This window comes from Callorhinus ursinus, unplaced genomic scaffold (genome assembly GCF_003265705.2).
Source record: "Callorhinus ursinus isolate GAN/ISIS: 27379988/994484 unplaced genomic scaffold, GSC_fseal_2.0 scaffold12, whole genome shotgun sequence".
In the NCBI taxonomy this organism is placed as follows: domain Eukaryota; kingdom Metazoa; phylum Chordata; class Mammalia; order Carnivora; family Otariidae; genus Callorhinus; species Callorhinus ursinus.
In genome coordinates, this window is record NW_027397074.1 from 79,721,906 (window position 1) to 79,742,651 (window position 20,746).

The window sequence follows — 20,746 nt, forward strand, 5'->3', positions numbered from 1 at the left end:
GATTAGGCTGTACAAGATAAAACACAACACAAGCCAGATTTGGCCTAAGACTCATTAGTCTCTAGCTCAGATTTTGGTTCTCAATCTGGCTATGAGCAATGAACTTTTAGCTTTTTAAAAATACAACTTGCCTGGGCCCTATCTCAGATCCGGAATGAGTCCTGGACATCTGCATATTGTTTGAAATGCTAGAGTTCATTGTGTTTCACAGTCAGTGTGAAGAAATAGGGAATTAAATTTCAAGTTAACAGTGTTTGGTCACATGTCCAACTTCAGCACTGTATTTAGAACACCCTGTGGCTTTCCCAGGCTAATTCTACCCGTTTCAGAGTTCAAACACTGATGTGCACATCAGTAAAGTATAATAATGAAACTGTCACCGGCAGTTTTTCTCATCTCTAATTAACCCAAATGGCATCAAGTTTTGGCTCTTCTGTGTTTGGGGGCAGTATAATAGCTGACCTTTGTGGAGGAAACTTGATTCTAAGTAAAAATGTTCATATACGAGTTGATAGGAATTTCTTATTCATAAACACGCTCACCATAGGATAAAAACATCTCCACAAATAAGGGAGAAAAGAAAAGAAGCAGGAGAAGGCAGATCAAAGGAGTTGTTGCATTTTTACAGACAATTTAGCAGGTAACAGGTCTTGTGAGATGAGTACGAAGTCATGGGGACAGTTAAGATTCCTAACCTGGGACTCTTGCCTGTCAGGTGAATATGGGCTTAAAGTAAATAAGGTAGAAAGATGCTGTGATAGGAACCTCTCTCAATTTTTTTCCAATGAGCTCCTGCAAGCCTGAGGCAAATGGGTGTTTATGAAAAATGGAGACAGCCAGTAACAAGACCCTTTCATCATTTGCATTTCAAGCCTCTGATTTTAGTCACGTGGCAAGCAAATGAAGAAAAGTTGGAAATAACCATTAACTAAGGGAAAAATTACAGTAACATTGAGTGAGGGTCTGAAGGTTGCAGGGCAGGTATCAGTTCTTGGCATGGAAACCTGAAAGTCAGGGCCAAAGAGAATGGCCACTGTGAGCACAGATGCCACGGATAGAGACACATCCAGGTTTAAAATCGTCCTCACCTTGGTGGCCTCCGGAATAGAGTGCATCACTGGCATTGTTGGGAATGGCTTCATCATGGCCATCCACGGGGCCGAGTGGGACAGAGGCAAAAGACTCCCTGTCAGTGACTGCATTCTGCTGATGCTCAGCTTTTCCAGGCTCTTGCTGCAGATCTGGATGATGCTGGAGAATACTTACAGTCTACTGTTCCGGGTCACTTATAACCAAAACACAGTGTTTATCCTCTTCAAAGTCGTCATCATGTTTCTGAACTATTTCAACCTCTGGCTTGCTGCCTGGCTCAACATCTTATATTGTCTTAGAGTTGCAAACTTTGCTCACCCTTTGTTCTTCTTGATGAAGAGGAAAATCACAGGGCTGCTGCCTTGGCTTCTGGGACTGTCACTGTTCATCTCCTTATGCTTCAGCTTTCCCTTCTCTACAAATATCCTCAATGTGTATGTAAATAATTCCATTCCCATCCCCTGCTCCAACACCACGGAGAAGTACTTCTCTGAGACCACCTGGTTCTTCTCTATAACCTGGGGATCTTCATTCCTCTGATCATGTTCATCCTTTCAGCCACCCTGCTGATCATCTCTCTCAAGAGACACACCCTCCACATGGAGAGCAATGCCCCTGGCTCCAGCATGGAGGCTCACATGGGGGCCATCAAAGTTACCAGCCGCTTTCTCGTTCTCTACATTTTCAATGCAGTTGCTCTATTTATTTCCATGTCCAACATCCTCGACGTCAACAGTTCCTGGAATATTGTGTGCAAAATCGTCATGGCTGCTTACCCGGCTGGCCACTCAGTGCTACTGATCTTGGGGAACCCTGGGCTGAGAAGAGCCTGGAAGAGGTTTCAGCACCCTGTTCATCTTCACCTGTAAGAGCAGACTCCGTGACTGGAACCCAGAGAACCACCGGACCTGGTTCAACCAGTTCTGCCTTTCCCCATCTAGACCTTTCTCCTCACCCATCTTTTCAGCCCTAATCTTGCTCTGATACTTCTCCTCAGGTAACTGGGCCCTTTCATGAATGGGATGCTGAATTTTTAATGTGAGTTCTAAGCAAAAGTAGTTAAGCAACTCTAAGATGGATCTGTGAAAGTTTCTCCATCTATGCTCATTCATCTCCTGCCCTGAGCCCTCCCTACGTCCTCCTCCCCTGAACCTGAAGGAGAGGATGGCCAGACATCTCTGTTTGCCTGGGATGATCTCAGTTTGTGCCTGTGGTCACTGAGCACCCTTTAATTCTCAAGGATATCTTGGTCTGGATGAAAAATTACATGGTCACCCTACTTAAGACACTCTCCTAACCCACAGGAGGGCTAGTGATGAGCATAGAGGGCAGTCCAAGAGGTAGAAGGGAACCTGGAATACCCACAGGGAAACAGGGATTCTGGAAAGAAAGGCTGGCCGGAAGTACCAAGTGCCACAGAGGTTTCAAGAATGGAGGCCGCATACACTATTAGTGGCGTGACAGGTGGCATTCAGAATGCAGAAGTTTCCAGAGAAGGTGAGGAAAACAGGAGTTTGTAAAGACCAATAATTTCAGGACATTGTCTGAAAAGAAACATGAAGTACAGGGTGGCAGGTGGGATGAGTGGGTGGTCAACTGAATGCTTCATTTTTCCAAATGGTGGGAGAATGAAGGGAAAAGAGAGGACGGAGGGCTAGAGCGGTGTGCGCGGCCACACAGAGAAAACAGGCGGAGTCCAGAGTAGAGGGGCAGCTATTTTGCTGTGCTCCTGAGTCTGTGGCAATGCAAATGTGTCTGCCTCTGGCGTTGTCAATTCTAGGTCTCCTTGAGGCGACCGGAGCTGCACAGGCAGGTGACCAGGGAGGGGCTGTTTGAAAAGAAGGAAAACGTCACACTCTACGGTCACTCTTCAGAATGACGGCATCCGCGCTGCCTCAAAGGGCTGTGCACAAAATAAGACACCCCACTCCTAGATATCTTGGAACCAGAAAGTTAGGAATTTAGGATTTTCTTGTATTTGGTGTTTTTAAAATCAGAATTACTGAGGAAAATGTGAAAAGAAGGCTTCTGATCATACCAAGGCTCCCAAATGAAAATGTAAGATCAGTAGCAAAGACTAAATGCCGAGCGTCTGGGCTCTCAAGCACATTTTTCCGAGACAGTCCCTTATATCTGTGAACAGTAAAAAAAATCACACACACACACACACACACACACACACACACACACACGTACATCTCTTTAAAATTCCAACAGCATGGGATTTATTCAACTAGAAGGGAAAAGATTCATGAAAATGCACATTTTTCATATTTTCCTAACTGACATTTATTTCTGTAACTATTTAATGCTGGTTTGGTTGTTATGATAAAACAAATCAGATTCTGAAGTGTCATTCCAGCTCCTAAAGAATAGAGAAATATACTTCTTTCCCAATAATACATGCATACCTATCCCTGAAAAACAGAGAAAAACAGAAAATTGATTTAGAGCCACCAGGTGATTAATATGAACAATGCCAAGATAACAAACTATATAATCCCTCCCCATGCTTATTATGAAGAACTATTGTGTCATTGGTTGCAAAAGACAAAAGCAGCAGAGAGCTAACAAGAGCTTCAAGGATGGTGGGGTCAGTACTGTAGTTGTCCTACCTTCAACCAGATAAAGCTCCCTCCAGTTCTCCCTCCCTCCCTCCCTCCCTGCTTGCTTGCTTGCTTGCTTCCTTCCTTCTTTTCTTTTTCTTTCTTTCTGTACAACCCACTAAATTTCCATAATGGGCCAAAACACCCTATCTTCAAATTGGTTGGCTTTAAACAGAAATCAGAAGTCCTGGGAAGCCTGGCTCAGTTGGTTAAGCATCTGCCTTCAGCTCAGGTCATGATCCCAGGGTGCTGGCACTGAGCCCCACATGGGGCTCCCTACTCAGCGGGGAGTCTGCTTCTCCCTCTCCCCCTGACCCTCCTCCCCCTGCTCATGCTCTCTGTCTCTCTCAGAGGGAGAAGCAGACTCCCCTCTGAGCAGGGAGCCCGATGCGGGACTCGATCCTGAGACTTCAGGATCATGACCTGAGCCAAAGGCAGTCGCTTAACCAACTGAGCCACCCAGGTGCCCCAATAAAATCTTTAAAAAGAAAAAGAAAAGAAATCAGAAGTCCTAAAGGATCTGCTTTGCAAGCTCTACATGACAGCCCTGTGCCCTGAGAGAGGTTTGAAAGCTATGGTGTAAAGAGTCCCTTTACCCACAAAGTTACTTTGGATATTCATCCGCCATGTGGAGCAGCAGGGAGACTTTGGTTGTCACGGGACTCCCATGTGGAAGGCCCAGTACCGGGTGGGGTGTCACAAACCTGGCAGAGTCCAGAAGGAAGACTAGAGTAGCAGCCAAAGCCAATCTAAGAGCTGAGATTTGAGAGGCACGGAATTGTCCCACAATCCTTCACGACCTTTGCCTTCTAAGGCCTCAGCGTCTGCTAATTCCACTGTGGTTCCTGCTTTTCTGGGAGTGGACTCCACAGGAATTCTCTTGTATTTTTCTCTCACACATTCTTTACTTTGGGCTGCTAGGGCAGAAACTTCTACTGAACAAGGAAAAAGGAACTACACATTCAATCAAGCAATGTCTTGAGTTGGGGGAGGACAGCAGAAACCAAGAGGAGAAATCTGGAGCAATCATGGCAGAACGGGAAGGGAGGGATGCTGAAAGTCCCATTCGACTCCTGTTTCCCTCTTCCCTCTGGACAGAGTGGACTCCTTAGAAGAGAGGCGGGAGGAATGGAAATTCCTTACACGCTCAGAAAGGTTGGTTTGTGGGAGAAGGAGGAAGGATAAACAAACTGGGGCGCCAGTCCTTAGTGCTGGAAGGCTGAGGGAGCTCTCAGGACCCCTTCGTTAGACTGGGGACAGGTTGCCTCAGATAGCAGAGATGACAGTCAGAGGAAAATGCTCATCTCCATGGCCTTTGAGGAGAGGTAACATGTTATGTGGTTAGAAACTTCTATTGGTAGAAGCAGGACAGAAGCATTTTAGAGCCTGGAACTTGGCCCAGGGCAGGCCGGGGCAGAAAAGAGCAGGGGGCAGCACAAGAGGTGTGGGGTGGACAGCCGGAGCAGAAGCATCGGGAAAGGGAAGGGGTGAAGGTGCTGAGTGCTTGGCCAGGCTCAGCTGGGAGAAGCACTCTCCTTACGGCTCCTGCCTGGCCCTTGGGGGTGATCCCTGCAAGAACAGAAGGTCTTCCAAGAGCTTTCCAGAGGGACATTTCTGGGCGGGGCCCTTCACTGTTCAGTGCACTGTACTGCGCAGGTGCTCTGTGTCTCTGAAGCTACCTATCAACCAGCCTCACTGAGGGGGAGATGGATTTTTTGTGAAGTTTCTTGCTTGTCTCTCATTTGGTTTTCCTTATTTTTTTTTTTAGCAAAGTGTCTTATAAATGTTCTGTCCTCGCTCAGTTGTGTCAGGAGAAAATAAGAGAAAGGTGATTTTGGAAACAGTTGAAAAGAAAAAGAATCAACAATTCCCTGGGTTGGGTTGGGTCGGGTTGGGTTCAGCTGTGGGAGCAGCCGTGAAGGCGATCCAAGGAAAGAATTCCAAGGTGGACCATTCCTGGGAAAATCTTGCCTTAGGACAGCTGCCCCCTCCCCTCCCGCCATGCAGTTCCTGGAGTCACAGTGACTTCAGTTTGGGTCTGGGCTCTGCTACTTTCTGGTGTTTGATGCAGGCATGTTATTGCACCTTTCTGAACCTCAGTGTCTATATCTGTCAAATGGGAATAATGATAATAATACCTCCCTCCTAGGGTTATCTATCTAACCCTAAGAAATGAGTGAGATAAAACACAGCATAAGCTTTCAACAAATAGTAGCTGTTACTATTCTAAAGGGAAGGAATGCAAGGCTGAGAGGCCAGGAGTCTAGAATGAGGATACTTAGAGCAGGCCAGATGTGAAAAGGCCCAGATTGGGCGGGAGGCGCACAGAGGGCTTAGGCTGTCCCACAGACTTCAGGGGCAAAACGTGGCGCAATCCACAGCAGCTCATCATCCCGAGCAGGGCGGACAGGGCGGTGCCCTGAAATATTTGGCTCCCGCACACCCTCCTGGCAACATCAGAAAGACATCTAGTATCCCAGGGTTTAACCCCCTGGCAATTTTGAACGTAGCAGGGCACTAGGTCAGGGCTCAGCAAACTTTCTGTCGAGGGCCCACACACAATAAATATTTTAAGCTCTTGGGCCACAGGCAGTCCTGGCCACAAGTCCTCAACCCTTCTGTTGTAGCACATGTAAACGAACAAGTGTGCCGCCCTCTAATAAAACTTTATTTACAGACACTGAAATGTCAATTTCATATTTTTCACACATCATGAAATATCTTTTGATTTTTTTTCAACCATGTAAACATGCAAAAAGCCTTCTTAGCATGTGGGCTCTACAAAAACAGGCGGTGAGTGTGATTTGACCCCCAAGCCACAGTTTGCCATCCCTGTACTTGGTACTTTCTCCAACACAAGGAGGCACCAAAACCCACCACAGATCCCCAGGTACCTTCACTGTAAACCAGACATTCATCACGGCAATTTTGCCATGTTTTGAATACAGCAACTTTCCGAATATTTCTGCCACTTTCAATTCCTCCAGCTTTGGTCCACCCTTGGTGATCCCTAAACCACAGTCTTTTAGTTCTTTGTGAGAAACAATGAGTGCTGTAGTCCCTCTCTCCTACCACTGCCATGCTGTTAAGGACAGACACAGGGCCTCAGAGGAGTTTCTATCTAAAGCTTTAAAAGATATCACCCTGAAGCTGTTCAGCTGGTAACAAGGAGTAAAAATCATTAAAGAGGTTCCTGTAGGGTCCTCGGGACCATTTCTAGCTCTAAAATGATCACACTCCTCCAGATGCCGGTGTGAGACCGGACACCAGGCTGTGGGGCCCAGTGTGGTTCTGACCCAGCAGGGCGATGCTGACATCTTTCTGTCCTTTTTGGCTGGTTTATTAGACGATGATGAGAAATGTCTAGAGTCAGTGTAGTGCCTTCTAGGGAAGAACCTAGACTTTGATGTCATAAATCTAGATTAGAGTCTCCACTCTAGGTGATCTTTGGAAAATCACCAACCCTGTTTTGGCCTCAGTTTCCCCACCTGGAAAACAAAAATGATCATAATATCCACTTCACAGGGTTGTTTTGAGGTTCAAAGGAAACAATATATACGTGCATAATAAACTACAAGCCACCATTAAGAAGGTGAGTGCTTTTATTCATTCAACGAGAGTGTATTGAGAGGGCTGCTCACTGAACGAGATACTGAGCATTCAAAGGTTAACACAACTAAACTGTCAATCTCCAAGGGCTCAGAGGCTGGGAAAGAACAACTCATTTAATGACAAGGTGGGAAATACTTAGGTCCATGTACTGTGGGGGTAGGGATGTACCTCAAACTGCAAATGTTCACAGTTCAAATTCCTCTCAAAAAAAAAAAAAAATTTAAACAGGAGCGCCTGGGTGGTTCAGTCAGTTGAGTGGTTGCCAACTCTTGATTTCAGTTCAGGTCTTGATCTCAGGGTCGTGAGCTCAATAAAATAAAACTGTTGAGGCCCCTGGGTGGTGCAGTCAGTTAAGCCTCCGACTCTTGGTTTTGGCTCAGGTCATGATCTCAGGGTCTTAAGACTGAGCCCTGTATCAGGCTCCACTCTTAGCTCAGAGTCTACTGGGGTTTCTCTCTCCCTCTCTCTCTGCCCCTCCCTGCTCTCTCTCTCTCAAATAAATAAATAAATCTTAAAAAAATTAAATCCTGATCTTCCTGCTTTATTTCCTTTTGGGATAGAAAAAGGGGAACTCAGGGCAGAATTCTTCTCTCTGAGTCTCACTGGACCAGTTAGGAAAGATCAGGGCCGAGAGAAGAATGTTTCACTGAGCATCATTAGAAATCCTTACCATGGCCAGAGGATGCAAAAGAGAAAAGGGTCCCAATACATCCAGTCCTCCCTAACGGAAGCTGCTGTTCGCATCTCCTGCCTAGAGCCCTCACAGACTGCAGATAAATCTGTGGTTTATTCAAACCAGATGCTGGATAATAAATTACGGCTAGTGGCCCTGAGGGCAGCTAGGACCAAGAGTGACAGAAATGCTTAGCAGGGAGGGGGTGGCAATTTGATTCTCCGAAGACCGGAGACCTCATAGGACCCTAGTCGGGTTTCCTGTTCATCTCACTTCTCGGTGGAATAGGACCTGACATTCACATTCTATTCATGAATGCACAAAGCAAAATGTGCTTGCCTTTGGATTCAGAGGCCCAGAAAACTGCCTCGAAAACCTCAGTCTAGCCACTTGGAGATTGTGGGTGTGTCTACACCAGCCCCCGTAGTCACCCTCCACTTCCTCCTAGCCTGGGAACAGTGGCAAATCTGCCTGGAGGACTCGCCAGGGACAGGGAAGAGGAGCTGGATTTGGTGTCCTTTGCTGAGGCTGGAAATAGGAGGAAACACTTCACTCCTCTCTCCACCCCCTCACTCCCCACCAGCTACCCCCCCAACTGCCTGCCCTCACAGTGCATGGATCCCAGATTCCCCACCCAACCTGAGCAGGTCGTGACAGGTGGTGGCATCCGGAAGTAGAAATGGGGGAAGCATGTATTTTCTCTGCACTCATGGAGTGTTGGAGATAGCAACAGGAGTAGATTATGTCAAAGGTAAGCTCTGGCCATAAAGTGATTGAGGTACAAGAAAGGAAAGGCCATATGACTTTTCGGGTCTCTGTGGCTGACATGTGTCTGAGCAGACAGGGCAATGCTCCAGTGAATCAGTGCCTACCCAATTTTGGTGAGTAAACCCCAGAGTCCCAACTGCAAACGCAAGAGACTATACAGCCTGGGATCTCTCCACTCGGCCGGATGCAGCCTCCTGGCAAAAACAAACAAACCAACAAACAAACAAAAAAAACCCATCCACAATCATACTGGATCTTTCTATTCCCCAAAACCCTTAGCCAAAGACTCCATTCACAGTGCAGCATAGCCAATGCCAAATGGACTCATTTGCAAGTAGGGTTAAGATTACTTGCTCTGGAGTATGTAAGTGTGCTATATGTTTATGTTTTATATTTATATTTTTGACTAATATTTGTTCAGCTTTATGTGAAATTTATTTTAATATAAGAAAATACATAATATTACAAAAATTAAATACTGCAAGGGATTGCTTTAGAACTAACCAAATTATTAAATGATAAAATGCCTTTGCCTTTGCAGTTTACCTTTTCATGAATTACTTATCTAATTAATTTCTGAATCTGTATTCTAACACCTAAAAGTACTAATGCGATTACATTGTTGGCACTGAATAATTGTACGTGATGTCGTTTTGGCTTTGGTTTTGTTTGGTTTGCAAAGGCTGGGTAACTGAAGAATATGTCTGGCAAGTTCTGATCTGAAGAGGTCATCCTAAAACATCCGACTCTATGGCCTGAGTCTCCATACTCTCGGGTCCTCCATGGCCTGGGGCAACAGCTGACTACCACCTGTTTAAAAACTCTCCACCCCTGGCTTCTGTATCTATTCAGCTGCCTGGTCTTCATCTTGCTTCCTTATCTATTGAGTACCCTTTAAACAAAGAACTCACGGTTTGTACACTCCATCTGTTGCCACTGCTAAGGTGACCAACCACTGAAGTTTTAAAACCCAAAATCCCACATCTCATAAAACCCACAGTCTTGGGCAAACCAGAGCAGTTGGTCACCCGAGCACCACCCAAAAGACTGAAGCTATATTCAGATTTCAAGTATTACCTTTCAAAGACGGCTATGATATGCGTTCCAGTCTCTTTCCTTTAGAAGCAGACATGCACAGACTTGAACTTCACACACAAACGTACACATGCATGCGCACATACTACCTGCTCAAAATCCTTCAATGGCTTCCATTACCTATAGACCTTCAGATGGGCATGCAAAGCCCTCCGTACTGCGTCTCAGACCTACCTTTCCTAACAGATTCTGATGCTCTACTATATTCACTGTACTGAATATAATCATTTAAAAAGTCCGATGGTTTGGATTTGGGTTTCTTTTTTTTTAATTATGAAAAATTTCAAACATACAGAAAAGTAGAGAAATAGAACAGTGATCCCTTATGTATCTTAACCTCAGCAACTATCAGCTTTCTGCCAGTATTGTCTATGGAAGGCTTTTGAGTAGGGTTATTATATGATTCAAATATTTCTAGGAGCTTTAGCCTAGATTTTTTGAGTTTTAAATTGGGAAGTTACAGCAACTTTGTGTCATTTCCCCTAAATTCCATGGCCATTCTGTGGTTTGAGTCCCTTCAAATTGGTATACATGTATTTGTTCTCTGAACTTTCTTTTTATTAAAAAAAAATTTTTTTTTAATTTATTTGTCAGAGAGAGAGAGAGCACAAGCAGGGGGGAAGAGCAGGCAGAGGGAGAAGCAGGCTTCTCGCCGAGCAGGGACCCTGATGTGGGGCTTGGTCACAGGACCCCAGGATCATGACCTGAGCCGAAGGCAGACACTTAACTGACTGAGCCACCCAGGTGTCACGTTCTCTGAACTTTCTAATTCTACTTTGCCCTTTCCACAGTGCTTAGGTAGGTCCCACTGTATTTAGCTTAAGTTCCTCTAGAAATGGTTCTGCTCACTCTTCCTGACTCATCTGTCTCTTTGGCCATTTTTTAAAGTAATCTCTATGCCCAATGTGGGGCTCAAACTCAGGACCCCGAGATGAAGAGTGGCACGCTCTACGCAACTGAGCCAGGTGCCCTTCTTTGGCCATGTGTAACATGTGATTTGCAACACAGACCATACAACTGTTTTGCCTTCTTTCCTGATAAAGCGGTTGAGCAACCCTACGTTACTCTTCAAAAAGTCTTCATTTTAAGGAGTTCTACGTTAATCATAAACTACCTGTTTCTGTTTTAATACCAAGAAAATCAAAAAGAAAAGTCCTAAGATCTCTTTATCCATTTTTCTCCCCCAAACCAGGTTTTAATCACTTTCCAAATCTCTTGCCCAACTTCCCTAAAGAAAGCCTAGGGCTGTCTCTGAAGTCTCAGTCCTCCTCACCCAGGGTGTGTCGGCAAACCAGTTCTCCGGGAAAGAGTGTGGGGGAGGGGGAGGGGGGAGGGGGAGAGAGAGAGAGGGCCTGATGTGTGGAGTGTTCTGATTTTCTTTTTTTTTTAAACACTGTATTTATTTATTTGACAGAGAGACACAGAGAGAGAGGGAACACAAGCAGGGGGAGCGGGAGAGGGAGAAGCAGGCTTCCCACTGAACAGGGAGCCCAATGCGGGGCTCGATCCCAGGACCCTGGGACCACGACCTGAGCTGAAGGCAGACGCTTAACAACTGAGCCACCCAGGCGCCCCCTGATTTTAATTGTATAAATACTCCCACCCTGATGGAATTTGAACTACCACCATGATGTCACTGAATGGGAAGTTGGGAAGAGATGCACACCATCCATGCTCTCTATCCGGTAGGAGCCGACTCTGGCACACCACTCCCTCTCCTCTCAGGCAAAATAACAAAAAGGCTGAACACATACCAATGCTATAGCCGCGCGGTCTAGATTTCAACATGGTACTAGCTCTGTGACCTTGGGCAAGTTGCTTAATTCCTCTGAGGCTCAATTTCCTCACTTTTACAATAGGGGTAATAAATACCTCTGTCTCGTGGGTTTTGCTGTAATGTGCACGACTCTTACAATGGTTCCTGACATCCTGTAGGCACTCTAGTATTTCCTGTTATTACCTGGGACTGACGATCAAATGGTGCCGTGTGGAGTTATTGCCACAAGATGGCATCCTCCTCACTGCTGTAGCGTGATCCCTTTTTACAGAAGTATTTGCAATTCAACATTCAACAAGTCACTGACTGGATCAGATGAATTAACTAACAAGACTTTTCCCCTCTCTTATCTCCTGGCTTAAGCTTCATATTTTCCTTTGAAAAGTCCATTAGGAACCCAGCTATTGACCCTTGTGTGCAGCCACCTCTAAAGCTCGATGCAGAAGCAATTTTCAGTCAAGAGTGTCTAATCTTATTTAGTAATTGCAGGAATCAAAACAAAAGCCACAGTTGTCCTTGTTACAGAAGGGGTCAACTCCCTGATCTTTGCTCTCCTCATCTCTCTCCTCTCACTCAAAGGAAGGCAATATGGCTTCAGATGTGACATCCATTATCATCACATTGTTTCCTGCCCAATCACTTTGAAAGTGGACATGAATCAGTCTAACAATAGTTCAGTTCTATAAATATTTACTGAGCTACTGGATATGTGAGATACTGTGCTAGGTAATAAGAATATAAAGGTAAATAAGAATCACAGAAGGAAAGAATTTGCCTATCGACAAATCTGGATCTTTCCAGAAATAAAATATTAATTTTTTATGAACTCAACAACTTAGTTTAAAACTTATATAGAAGAATAAAGGTCCTTGAATAACGAATCTCTGTCAGATATTAAGGCATACTGCTAAGTTATTGTTAAACTAATATAACAGAAAGATGAGCATAAAATATACTCATTTATACATGGGAACTTAAGATATGATAAAAAGTGAACCATATGTAAGTGGGATTATTTATTAAGAAGTACTGGTGGGGCGCCTGGCTGGCTCTAGTCAGTGGAGCGTGCATTCTTGATCTCGGGGTTGTGGGTTTGAGCCCTATGCTGGGTGTAGAGATCACTTAAAAAAATAAAATCTTTAAAAAAATAAAAATAAATATAATAAAAAGTACTGGGAATGAGGCTCACTGTTTGGAGAAAAATAAAGTTGGATCCCTTCCTCTTACTTTATACAAAGGAAAATCCAAATGGATAAAAGATCCAAATGTGAAAGGTAAGATTATAAAGTTAATAGAAGAAAATATGGAATAATTTTGTCACTACAGGATAGAGAATAGCTTATTAAACAAGATCCCAGAAGCTCAAAAATTGATTGGATTTCCCTTCAGCGAAAGGTAGGGATGACAGTCAGGCAGAAGGCATTTACAACATCCAAAAGCCACAGGAGACCACTAACGAGAGTGTACAAGGAAAACTGGCGTACACACCCGCACACACATAAATACAAACAGGCAGAGAGAACTCAAGTGGCCAACAGATAGAAGAGGAGTTCATTCCCACTTGTAGCCAGAAATATGTAAATTAAAACAACAATAAGAGGAGCGCCTGGGTGGCTCAGTCCATTAAGTGTTCAACTCTTAATTTCGGCTGATCTCAGAGTCATGAGATTGAGCCCCACGTCGGGCTCCACGCTGGACATGGAGTCTGCTTGAGGATTCTCTCTCTCCCTCTCCCCCTAGCCCTACCTTCCCCCACCCCTGCACACATGTGCTCCCCCCCAAAAAAAAAACCCATAAGATATGATTTCATTTTCATCAGAATAGCCAAAAATTGCCAAGTGTTGGCAAGGATGTGAAGAAAGGAAAACCCTGGTGTTGCTGGCAAGGGTGGGAAATTGTACTACCATTCTGGAGACCGTTCTGTCAGTATTGGTGAAATAAAATATGCATATACGCTTTGACTTAGAGATCCACTTGCTCCTGGGGACATCCCCAAGAGAAACTCTAGCACGGGTTCTTGAGGAGACATAGATAAGGTGTTCCTTGCAGCTCTGTTTGTAGAGGTAGCGAGTTGAAGGCAGCCCAAACAAGGAGAATGGGTCAGTAAGGCGTGGCGGATGCTCAAGGCTGAACAGCATGCAGCAGTCAGATGCAGTGCACTAGAAGTACAAACAGCACTGCGGGTATTTCCAAGAGAAAATAGAAGAAGCAGAACAACAACAACAACAAAAGAAGCAAAACAAGATCCATAGCCTGTATCTGGGAGGGTGCAGGACACAGTAGTTCAGAGCAAGGCTGCTGGAGCCACACCACTTGGGTTCAAATCCTGGTCCTGCTGCTTACTGGCTCTGTCGCCTCTGGCAAGTCCCTTAACCTCTCTGTTTAATCAGTGTCTTCATTTGAAAAACGGGAGATCATAATAGCAAGTACTCTATGTGCTTGTGAGGATTAGCTGAGTTAATACAAGCACTTAAACAATGCCTGTCAGCTCATGCTCCCTCAGTGTTACTGTTGCTATTATTATCCATAATAATATGAGAGAGGGATCAAGAGTGGAAAAGAAAAATAAAATTTAAAAAACTACAGCGAGGGGCTCCTGGGTGGTTCAGTCAGCTAAGTGGCGGCCTCTTGGTTTTAGCTCAGGTCATGATCTCACAGTCGTGGGATTGAGCCCCGCATTGGGCTCTGCACTCAGTGTGGAGTCTGCTTCAGATTCTCCCTCCCTCTTTCTCCCTCCAGTTCGTACTCTCACTCTCTCTCAAATAAATAAATAAAATCTTAAAAAAAAAAAAACTAGGGTAGAAACTTATGTGTATGATAATAGTGAGCTATGTATTGAAGGGAATGTTTAATTCAACTCTCTCTGTACCCGAGGTTAAAACACACACACACACACACACACACATCCCTCCCTCCCTGCACCGGCTTACAATACAGTGGAAGACACTGAAAATGTCAATCGACTATGATAAGGGCCACGGTAAGAGAATGCATGGGGCAGCAGAGGAACCCAGAAGAGAGACAGGTTAGCCTGCAGCTTCACAAAGGGATTCTGCAGGATAGGAGTGTTGGGAGGCAGGATGATTAAGAGTTTAAGATTTGGGACTTGATGGGATCCCTGGGTGGCTCAGTCGGTTAAGCATCTGCCTTCGGCTCAGGCCATGATCCCAGGGTCCTGGGATCCAGCGCTGCACCAGGCTCTCTGCTTAGCAAGGAGCCAGCTTCTACCTCTGTCTGCCCCTCCCCCTGCTTGTGCATTCTCTCTCTCTCTCTCTCCCTCTGAAAAAAAAATAAAAAAAATCATAAAATTAAACTTAAAAAAAAAAAAGATTTGGGACCTGAGGAGTGCCTGCGTGGCTCAGTCAATTAAGTGTCCGACTCTTGATTTCAGCTCAGGACATGACCCCAGGGACATGATCTCAGGATGATAATCTCGAAGTTGTGAGATTGAGCCCCTCATTGGGCTTCGTGCTCAGTGGGGACTCTGCTCAAGATTCTCTCTCTCCCCCTGCCCCCCCAGCTCCCCCCACGCTCTCTCTCTCTCTAACTCTCAAAATAAATAAATAAATAAATATTTTTTAAAAAAGAAAAAAGATTTGGGACCTGAGTTAGGATCACAGTTGTGCCTTTTACTATTCTGTGTGATTTTTGGCAAGTTACATTCCCAGAGTAATTATCCCTAGAAAACACCCAGGCCCTAAGAATATATTACTAGAACTCAAAGACCCCAGCAAAACCTCTCCATAATCTCAGCTATGACTAAACCTCTCTCAAGTAGTTCATATCTCTTTAAGAACAATTCCCAATCATGTCCATGCCAGTCATGTACAAGTTAATCTAAAGGCCTGAAAATGCATCGGCTCACTGATTTGTTTAGGGTACGTTGTAGAGCAAGCTGTCGTCTTTTTTGTAATTCTCAGCAAAGGAAGGGTGCTAAAGGGCGGGGGGGGGATCACCTCAGATCTTGGAAGCAGAAGGGGGTGATGACGAGGCTGGACTTTAAAATCAGGAGGAGGTAGGGATGCCTGGGTGGCTCAGCTGGTTAAGCCGTTAAGCTTCACACTGGGTTTTGGCTCAGGTCATTATCTCAGGGTCTGTGTTCAACCGGACGCCTACTTCTCTCATTCTCCCCCCTCACCCTCTTCCCCTCCCCCTGCTCGCTCTCTCTCTCAAATAAATAAATAAATAAATCTTTAAAAAAGTCGGGAGTTGGTAATTACCAGTCAGAGCCAGAGGGTCTTTTGAGCGGCCATCAGCCCACAAGCTATCATTGGCAAGTGCAGCGGCGGCATTGAAAGGAAATCCAGCAGGCATACACTGAATCAGTAGCTACAATGTCATTTTGCCCTGAGAAGGTGGTTCTTGGTCCAAGAAAGGGGCTTGGTCACTGGAGAGTTTACAAATCCCAATTGCAAAACACTTGCGAGGTTTGTTCATTTTTCTCACAGAAGAAACACAAAAATAAAAATACTTGAGTGGCCTGAAATTTGCTTGGGGAATGACCTTGGAAGCAAGAAGAAAAAGGACATCACAGACATTCCTTTAGGCACAACTCCCATGGACAGAGCTGAACAACATGTTCTCCAGCAGCTTGAAACCAAAATCAGGTAAGGGAGAACAGACACACCTCATTCTTTGAAACTGAGAACAATCCCCAGCCCAGGAAGTGGCCACCAAAGTTTAGCATCAAGGTCACAGAGGCGACTCCAGACCACACAAATTCACTTACCACCTCCACCACTTACCGGCCTTATGATCTTGTGCAAATTTCTGAATCGCTCCATGCCCCCAGTTTCCCCATCAATAGAATGGGAACAAACGTGACAATAGTATGTACCCGAACAGACACTAGGGAATGCAGGTTCCATTTCTTTTTTTTTTTTTTTAAGATTTTTATTTATTTGAGAGCGAGAGATGGAGAGAGAGCACAGAGGGAGAGTAAGAGGAAGATGCAGACTCCCCGCTGGGCAGAGAGCCCGACGTGGGGCTCAGTCCCAGGACCCAGGGATCATGACCTGAGCAGAAGGCAGACACTTAACCCATGAGCCACCCAGGCGCCCCAACAGGTTCAGTTTCTTAAAAAGTTAAACTTACCATTAGGCCCTGAAATTGCACCACAGCTATTTACTCAAGAGAAATGAAAACACATGCCCATACCAAGACTTGTCTGCAAATATTCATAGCAGTATCGGTCATAATGGCCAACAATTGGCAATACCCCAAACGCCCATCAACTGGTGAATGGATAAACAAAATGTGGTACTAGTACATCCATACATGAAATACTATCCAGTAATAAAAAGTAGAACGATATATGCTACAACATGGATGACCTCAAAAACATACAAAGTAAAAGCCAGATGCAAAAAAAAAACTATACATTATACGATTCCATTTACATGACATTTTCAGAAAAGGCAAATCTGTGTGGAGACAGAAAGCAGATCAGTGGTTTCCTGGGACTAGGGGTGGGAGTGGCATTAACTGCAAACTGGTCAAAGGGAACTGTTTGAGGTGATGGAAATATTCCAAGACAGTATCACCAAGACCGTATCATCACGGTGATGGTTGCACAACTCTATATATTTAATAAAAATCATTGAATGGTACACTTATAATGGGTGAATTTTATATACATAAATTATACCTCAACAAAGCTGCTAAAAAACAGCACCTACCTTGTAGGGTTGTTACAATGATAAAATGAGTTAATTTTTTTAAAAGATTTATTTATTTATTTTAGAAAGAGAGAGAGAGCATGAGCAAGAGGGGCCAAGGGAAAGGGAGAGAGAATTTCAAGCGGACTCTGGGCTGAGCGCGGAGTCTGAAGCAGGGCTTGATCTCATGACCCTGAGAACACAACCCTGAGATCGTGACCCTGAGATCATGACCTGAGCCAAAACCAAGAATCAAACACTTAACCAACTGTGCCATCCAGGTGCCCCTAAATGAGTTATTTTTCATAAAGCACAGTATCTGACATCTAGTAAGCAATGTGTGCTCTACATGTTTTAGCTAAATAATAAAAATCATTATTTGTGGCTATGTAATTCATCACATGAGTCAATTACTGACAGTTCTTACATGATTTCCTACAGCACAGGAGGCGCAACATCTGAGTACTTGAGCAATGGAATTACTGCTCTTCTATAAAACATGTTTTAAAAATCAGGGGGCACCTGGGTGGCTCAGTTGGTTAAGCATCTGCCTTTGGTTCAGGTCATGATCCCAGTATCCTGGGATTAAGCCCCGAGGGGTGCTCCCTGCTCAGCGGGGAATCTGCTTCTCCCTGGCCCTCTGCCCCTCCCCCCACTTGTTCTCACTCACTCTCTCCCTCAAATAAATAAATAATCTTTAAAAAAAATTAAAAGCATACTAAACTTGAGGTCACTCAAGTAGAGACTTTGAAACTTGTCACATGACCCGGCCTCTACCTGCCACCTTCCCAGGCCACTGCCTTCTTTGCCCAAAAGAACTTCTCTCAGTTCCTCGAGACTCTGAACCACAGCGCTGTCTTTCAAAGCTGCTGCTGGCTCTGCATACAAATCTACCTTCACTCCCTTTCCATGGTGTAACTCCTACCTAACCCCTACCTACCTTTCAAGTCTTCATTTAGGGTCACCTTTTCTAGGAAGCTTGTTGATTCTTTCTTGTTGCCCCAACGCCCCCCATCCCAACACACACACACACACACACACTTTATATTGAACCAACTTTATGCCTTTTGATTCCCACATCAAAAGATAAATGGTGCTTGTATCCATCCCCAGGCACTCAGAACAGTACGTGCGACATATGAAGCCTTCAAGAAACACTAGTGCAATGATTTTTAGCCAGGGCTGATTTTGATCCTGCAGACAACATCACCTCAAAAAGTCCTCTCATGCCAATTTTCAGTCACTCCCCACTCCCACTCCCAGCCTCTGGAGAAATCACTGATCCGCTTTCTGTTTTCTCTGAATATGTCATACAAATGGAATTGTATAATATGGAGTTCTTTGCATCTGTTTTCTTTCACTTAGCATATTTTATTGTCACAACTAGGGATGGGGGTACTCCTGGCAGCTAGTGGGTAGAGACCAGGGAGCTGCTAAACATCCTATAAGGTACAGGACAACCCCCACAAGAATGATCCACTCCAATGTGTCAACAGTGCTGAGGCTGACAGCTCCTATACCTGTGGAATGAAAAGTGTAAGGTAATGAACAAACGGATCATGTTCTTAGGCCTGAAATTAAGGATTGCTCCCACTGCCCTTTCAGATTCTCAAAAAAGTCACGAAAAATGCAATATCCCTTTCTCTCCATAATGTGAAGTTTGTTTCTCCAATATTATTTCAAAGAACTCCCCAGGATGAAGAACTATCAGAATCATTATTATACAGACCAGTGTGGTACTCTACACAGATCCCCCTTCAGACATGACTTGGAGTGTACCAAGCAGACAGCCCTCAGCTGAAGAGTCACCTCAGCCAAGCTCAGCCCACCTTCCCAGGACAGCCCACATCCTGCGACTGACTTGTGAGGGGCTGTAGAGGCCGGGCCAGCTCACCCAGGTTTGGCCGCTGTGTGAAGCCATCCCAGCTTCACAATTCCTCGTGGGGTTGGCTGAGAATCAAGCATGAAGCCCAATGCCTCCCTCCACCCCATGCAGTGTCCTTCCTTCCCTCCCCTTCTCGCCCCTCCCTTTCCACGGTGGCAGCCATAACATCAATCCCCAATAAATAAATAAGTAAATAAATCCTCCTCTCTGATCTCCAGGAGACTGCGTCCCAACTGTGACACCAAGAAAAATGGCTCTGGCTTCCAAAATGGATTTTGAAACATGAAGGTTTTTAATGTATAAAAAAATATACCAACTAATATATAGTGACAGAAAGATTAGTGCAGGCTCATCTCTAGTGACAGAAAGCCCCTCAGTGGTTGTTTGGGAACAGAGGGCAGGGATTGCCAAGGGTCTCAAGGTGATTTGCAGCTCTGTTTCCTATCTTGATCATGGTGATGGTTGTACGGGTGCATGTGTATGTCAAAACTTATTAAAAAAAACTTATTAAAGGGACACTTCAAATATGTGCAGTTTATTGTATGTCAGTTATAATTCAACAAAGCTCTTCCATAAAAAAGAGAAGAAAAAAGATATTGTCAAGGCCTTAAAGAGAGTCTAAGAAATTAGAAAAAAAAGTGTATAATCCCTAATAGAATTATTTTCATTTCCTTTAGTTTTCATCCATTTGCGTATGTGTTTTGGAAGGGTATAATGACAGCACATATTAGCTGTTCTCAGCTGTGACGTTGTCACACTGGTATGAACTGATGAACTGTGAACTGTGAGATGTTCCAACTAAATTTGTTATCACTTATATTTCAAGTATCCAGTTTGCCAAGGTTGATTTCTTCTAATAGAGCATAACGTTTCCAAGATTAGAACCATAATAATGTCAACCTCACTCTCTTGCATTTTGGCATGATTTATTCAGGGACAAAGCTAGCACACAGAATTTCACACACCCCTTGGTAAATCCTTAGGAAAATGTCAGGCCTTGAGAACCGAGATGTAAATACTCTGTTGCATCTTGGCAAATATTGTACCTTAAAACTGTGTCACACGTGCTGCTACGTGGCCTTCATAACTGACATTTTCCTTAAAGCAAAGTAAAATATACAAATGGCAATAAATCAGACACATAAGTCTCTTTGCAATCCCCTCCCTGTCCTGCCAATACAAGTTCCCAAAGGCATCTTCCCTCCTTCCTTCCTTTTTCTTCCCTCCTGCCTGCCTTTATCCTTTCTTCCTGCCTGTCTTTCTTTCTGGGTAGATAAGACACTCACACAGGTCGCAAATCAAAGGGTTAAATGTTACATCCAACAAAAATTTTGTCTTGCCCTGCCCCAGTCCCCCAGCTTCCCTCCTCAAAAGCAACCAGTTTTACCAGTATTTTTGTCTCTCCATCCAGGAATATCAACATGTACATATATGTATACGTACACCACACACTTAGAAAGCATCGCAACCCTTAAAAAAAAGACAGTGAATGATATACACTGTTTGGCATCTTGCTTTTCACTTATTAATACATAGGATATCATGCAATATTTAATATTTAAAGAGCTTCCAAATTCTTTT

At 44.4% G+C, this 20,746-nt stretch overlaps 1 protein-coding gene across 1 annotated transcript; it reads left to right on the forward strand.

Annotated features, from left to right (window-relative positions):
• Nucleotides 1-850: 850 nt before the first annotated feature.
• LOC112810931 (taste receptor type 2 member 40) lies at nucleotides 851-2,120 on the forward strand. The gene is given in 2 exon segments (XM_025854810.2): nucleotides 851-1,588; nucleotides 1,591-2,120. Coding segments are annotated over 2 exon segments (933 nt in total). The 5' UTR covers nucleotides 851-1,026; the 3' UTR covers nucleotides 1,962-2,120.
• Nucleotides 2,121-20,746: the final 18,626 nt, after the last annotated feature.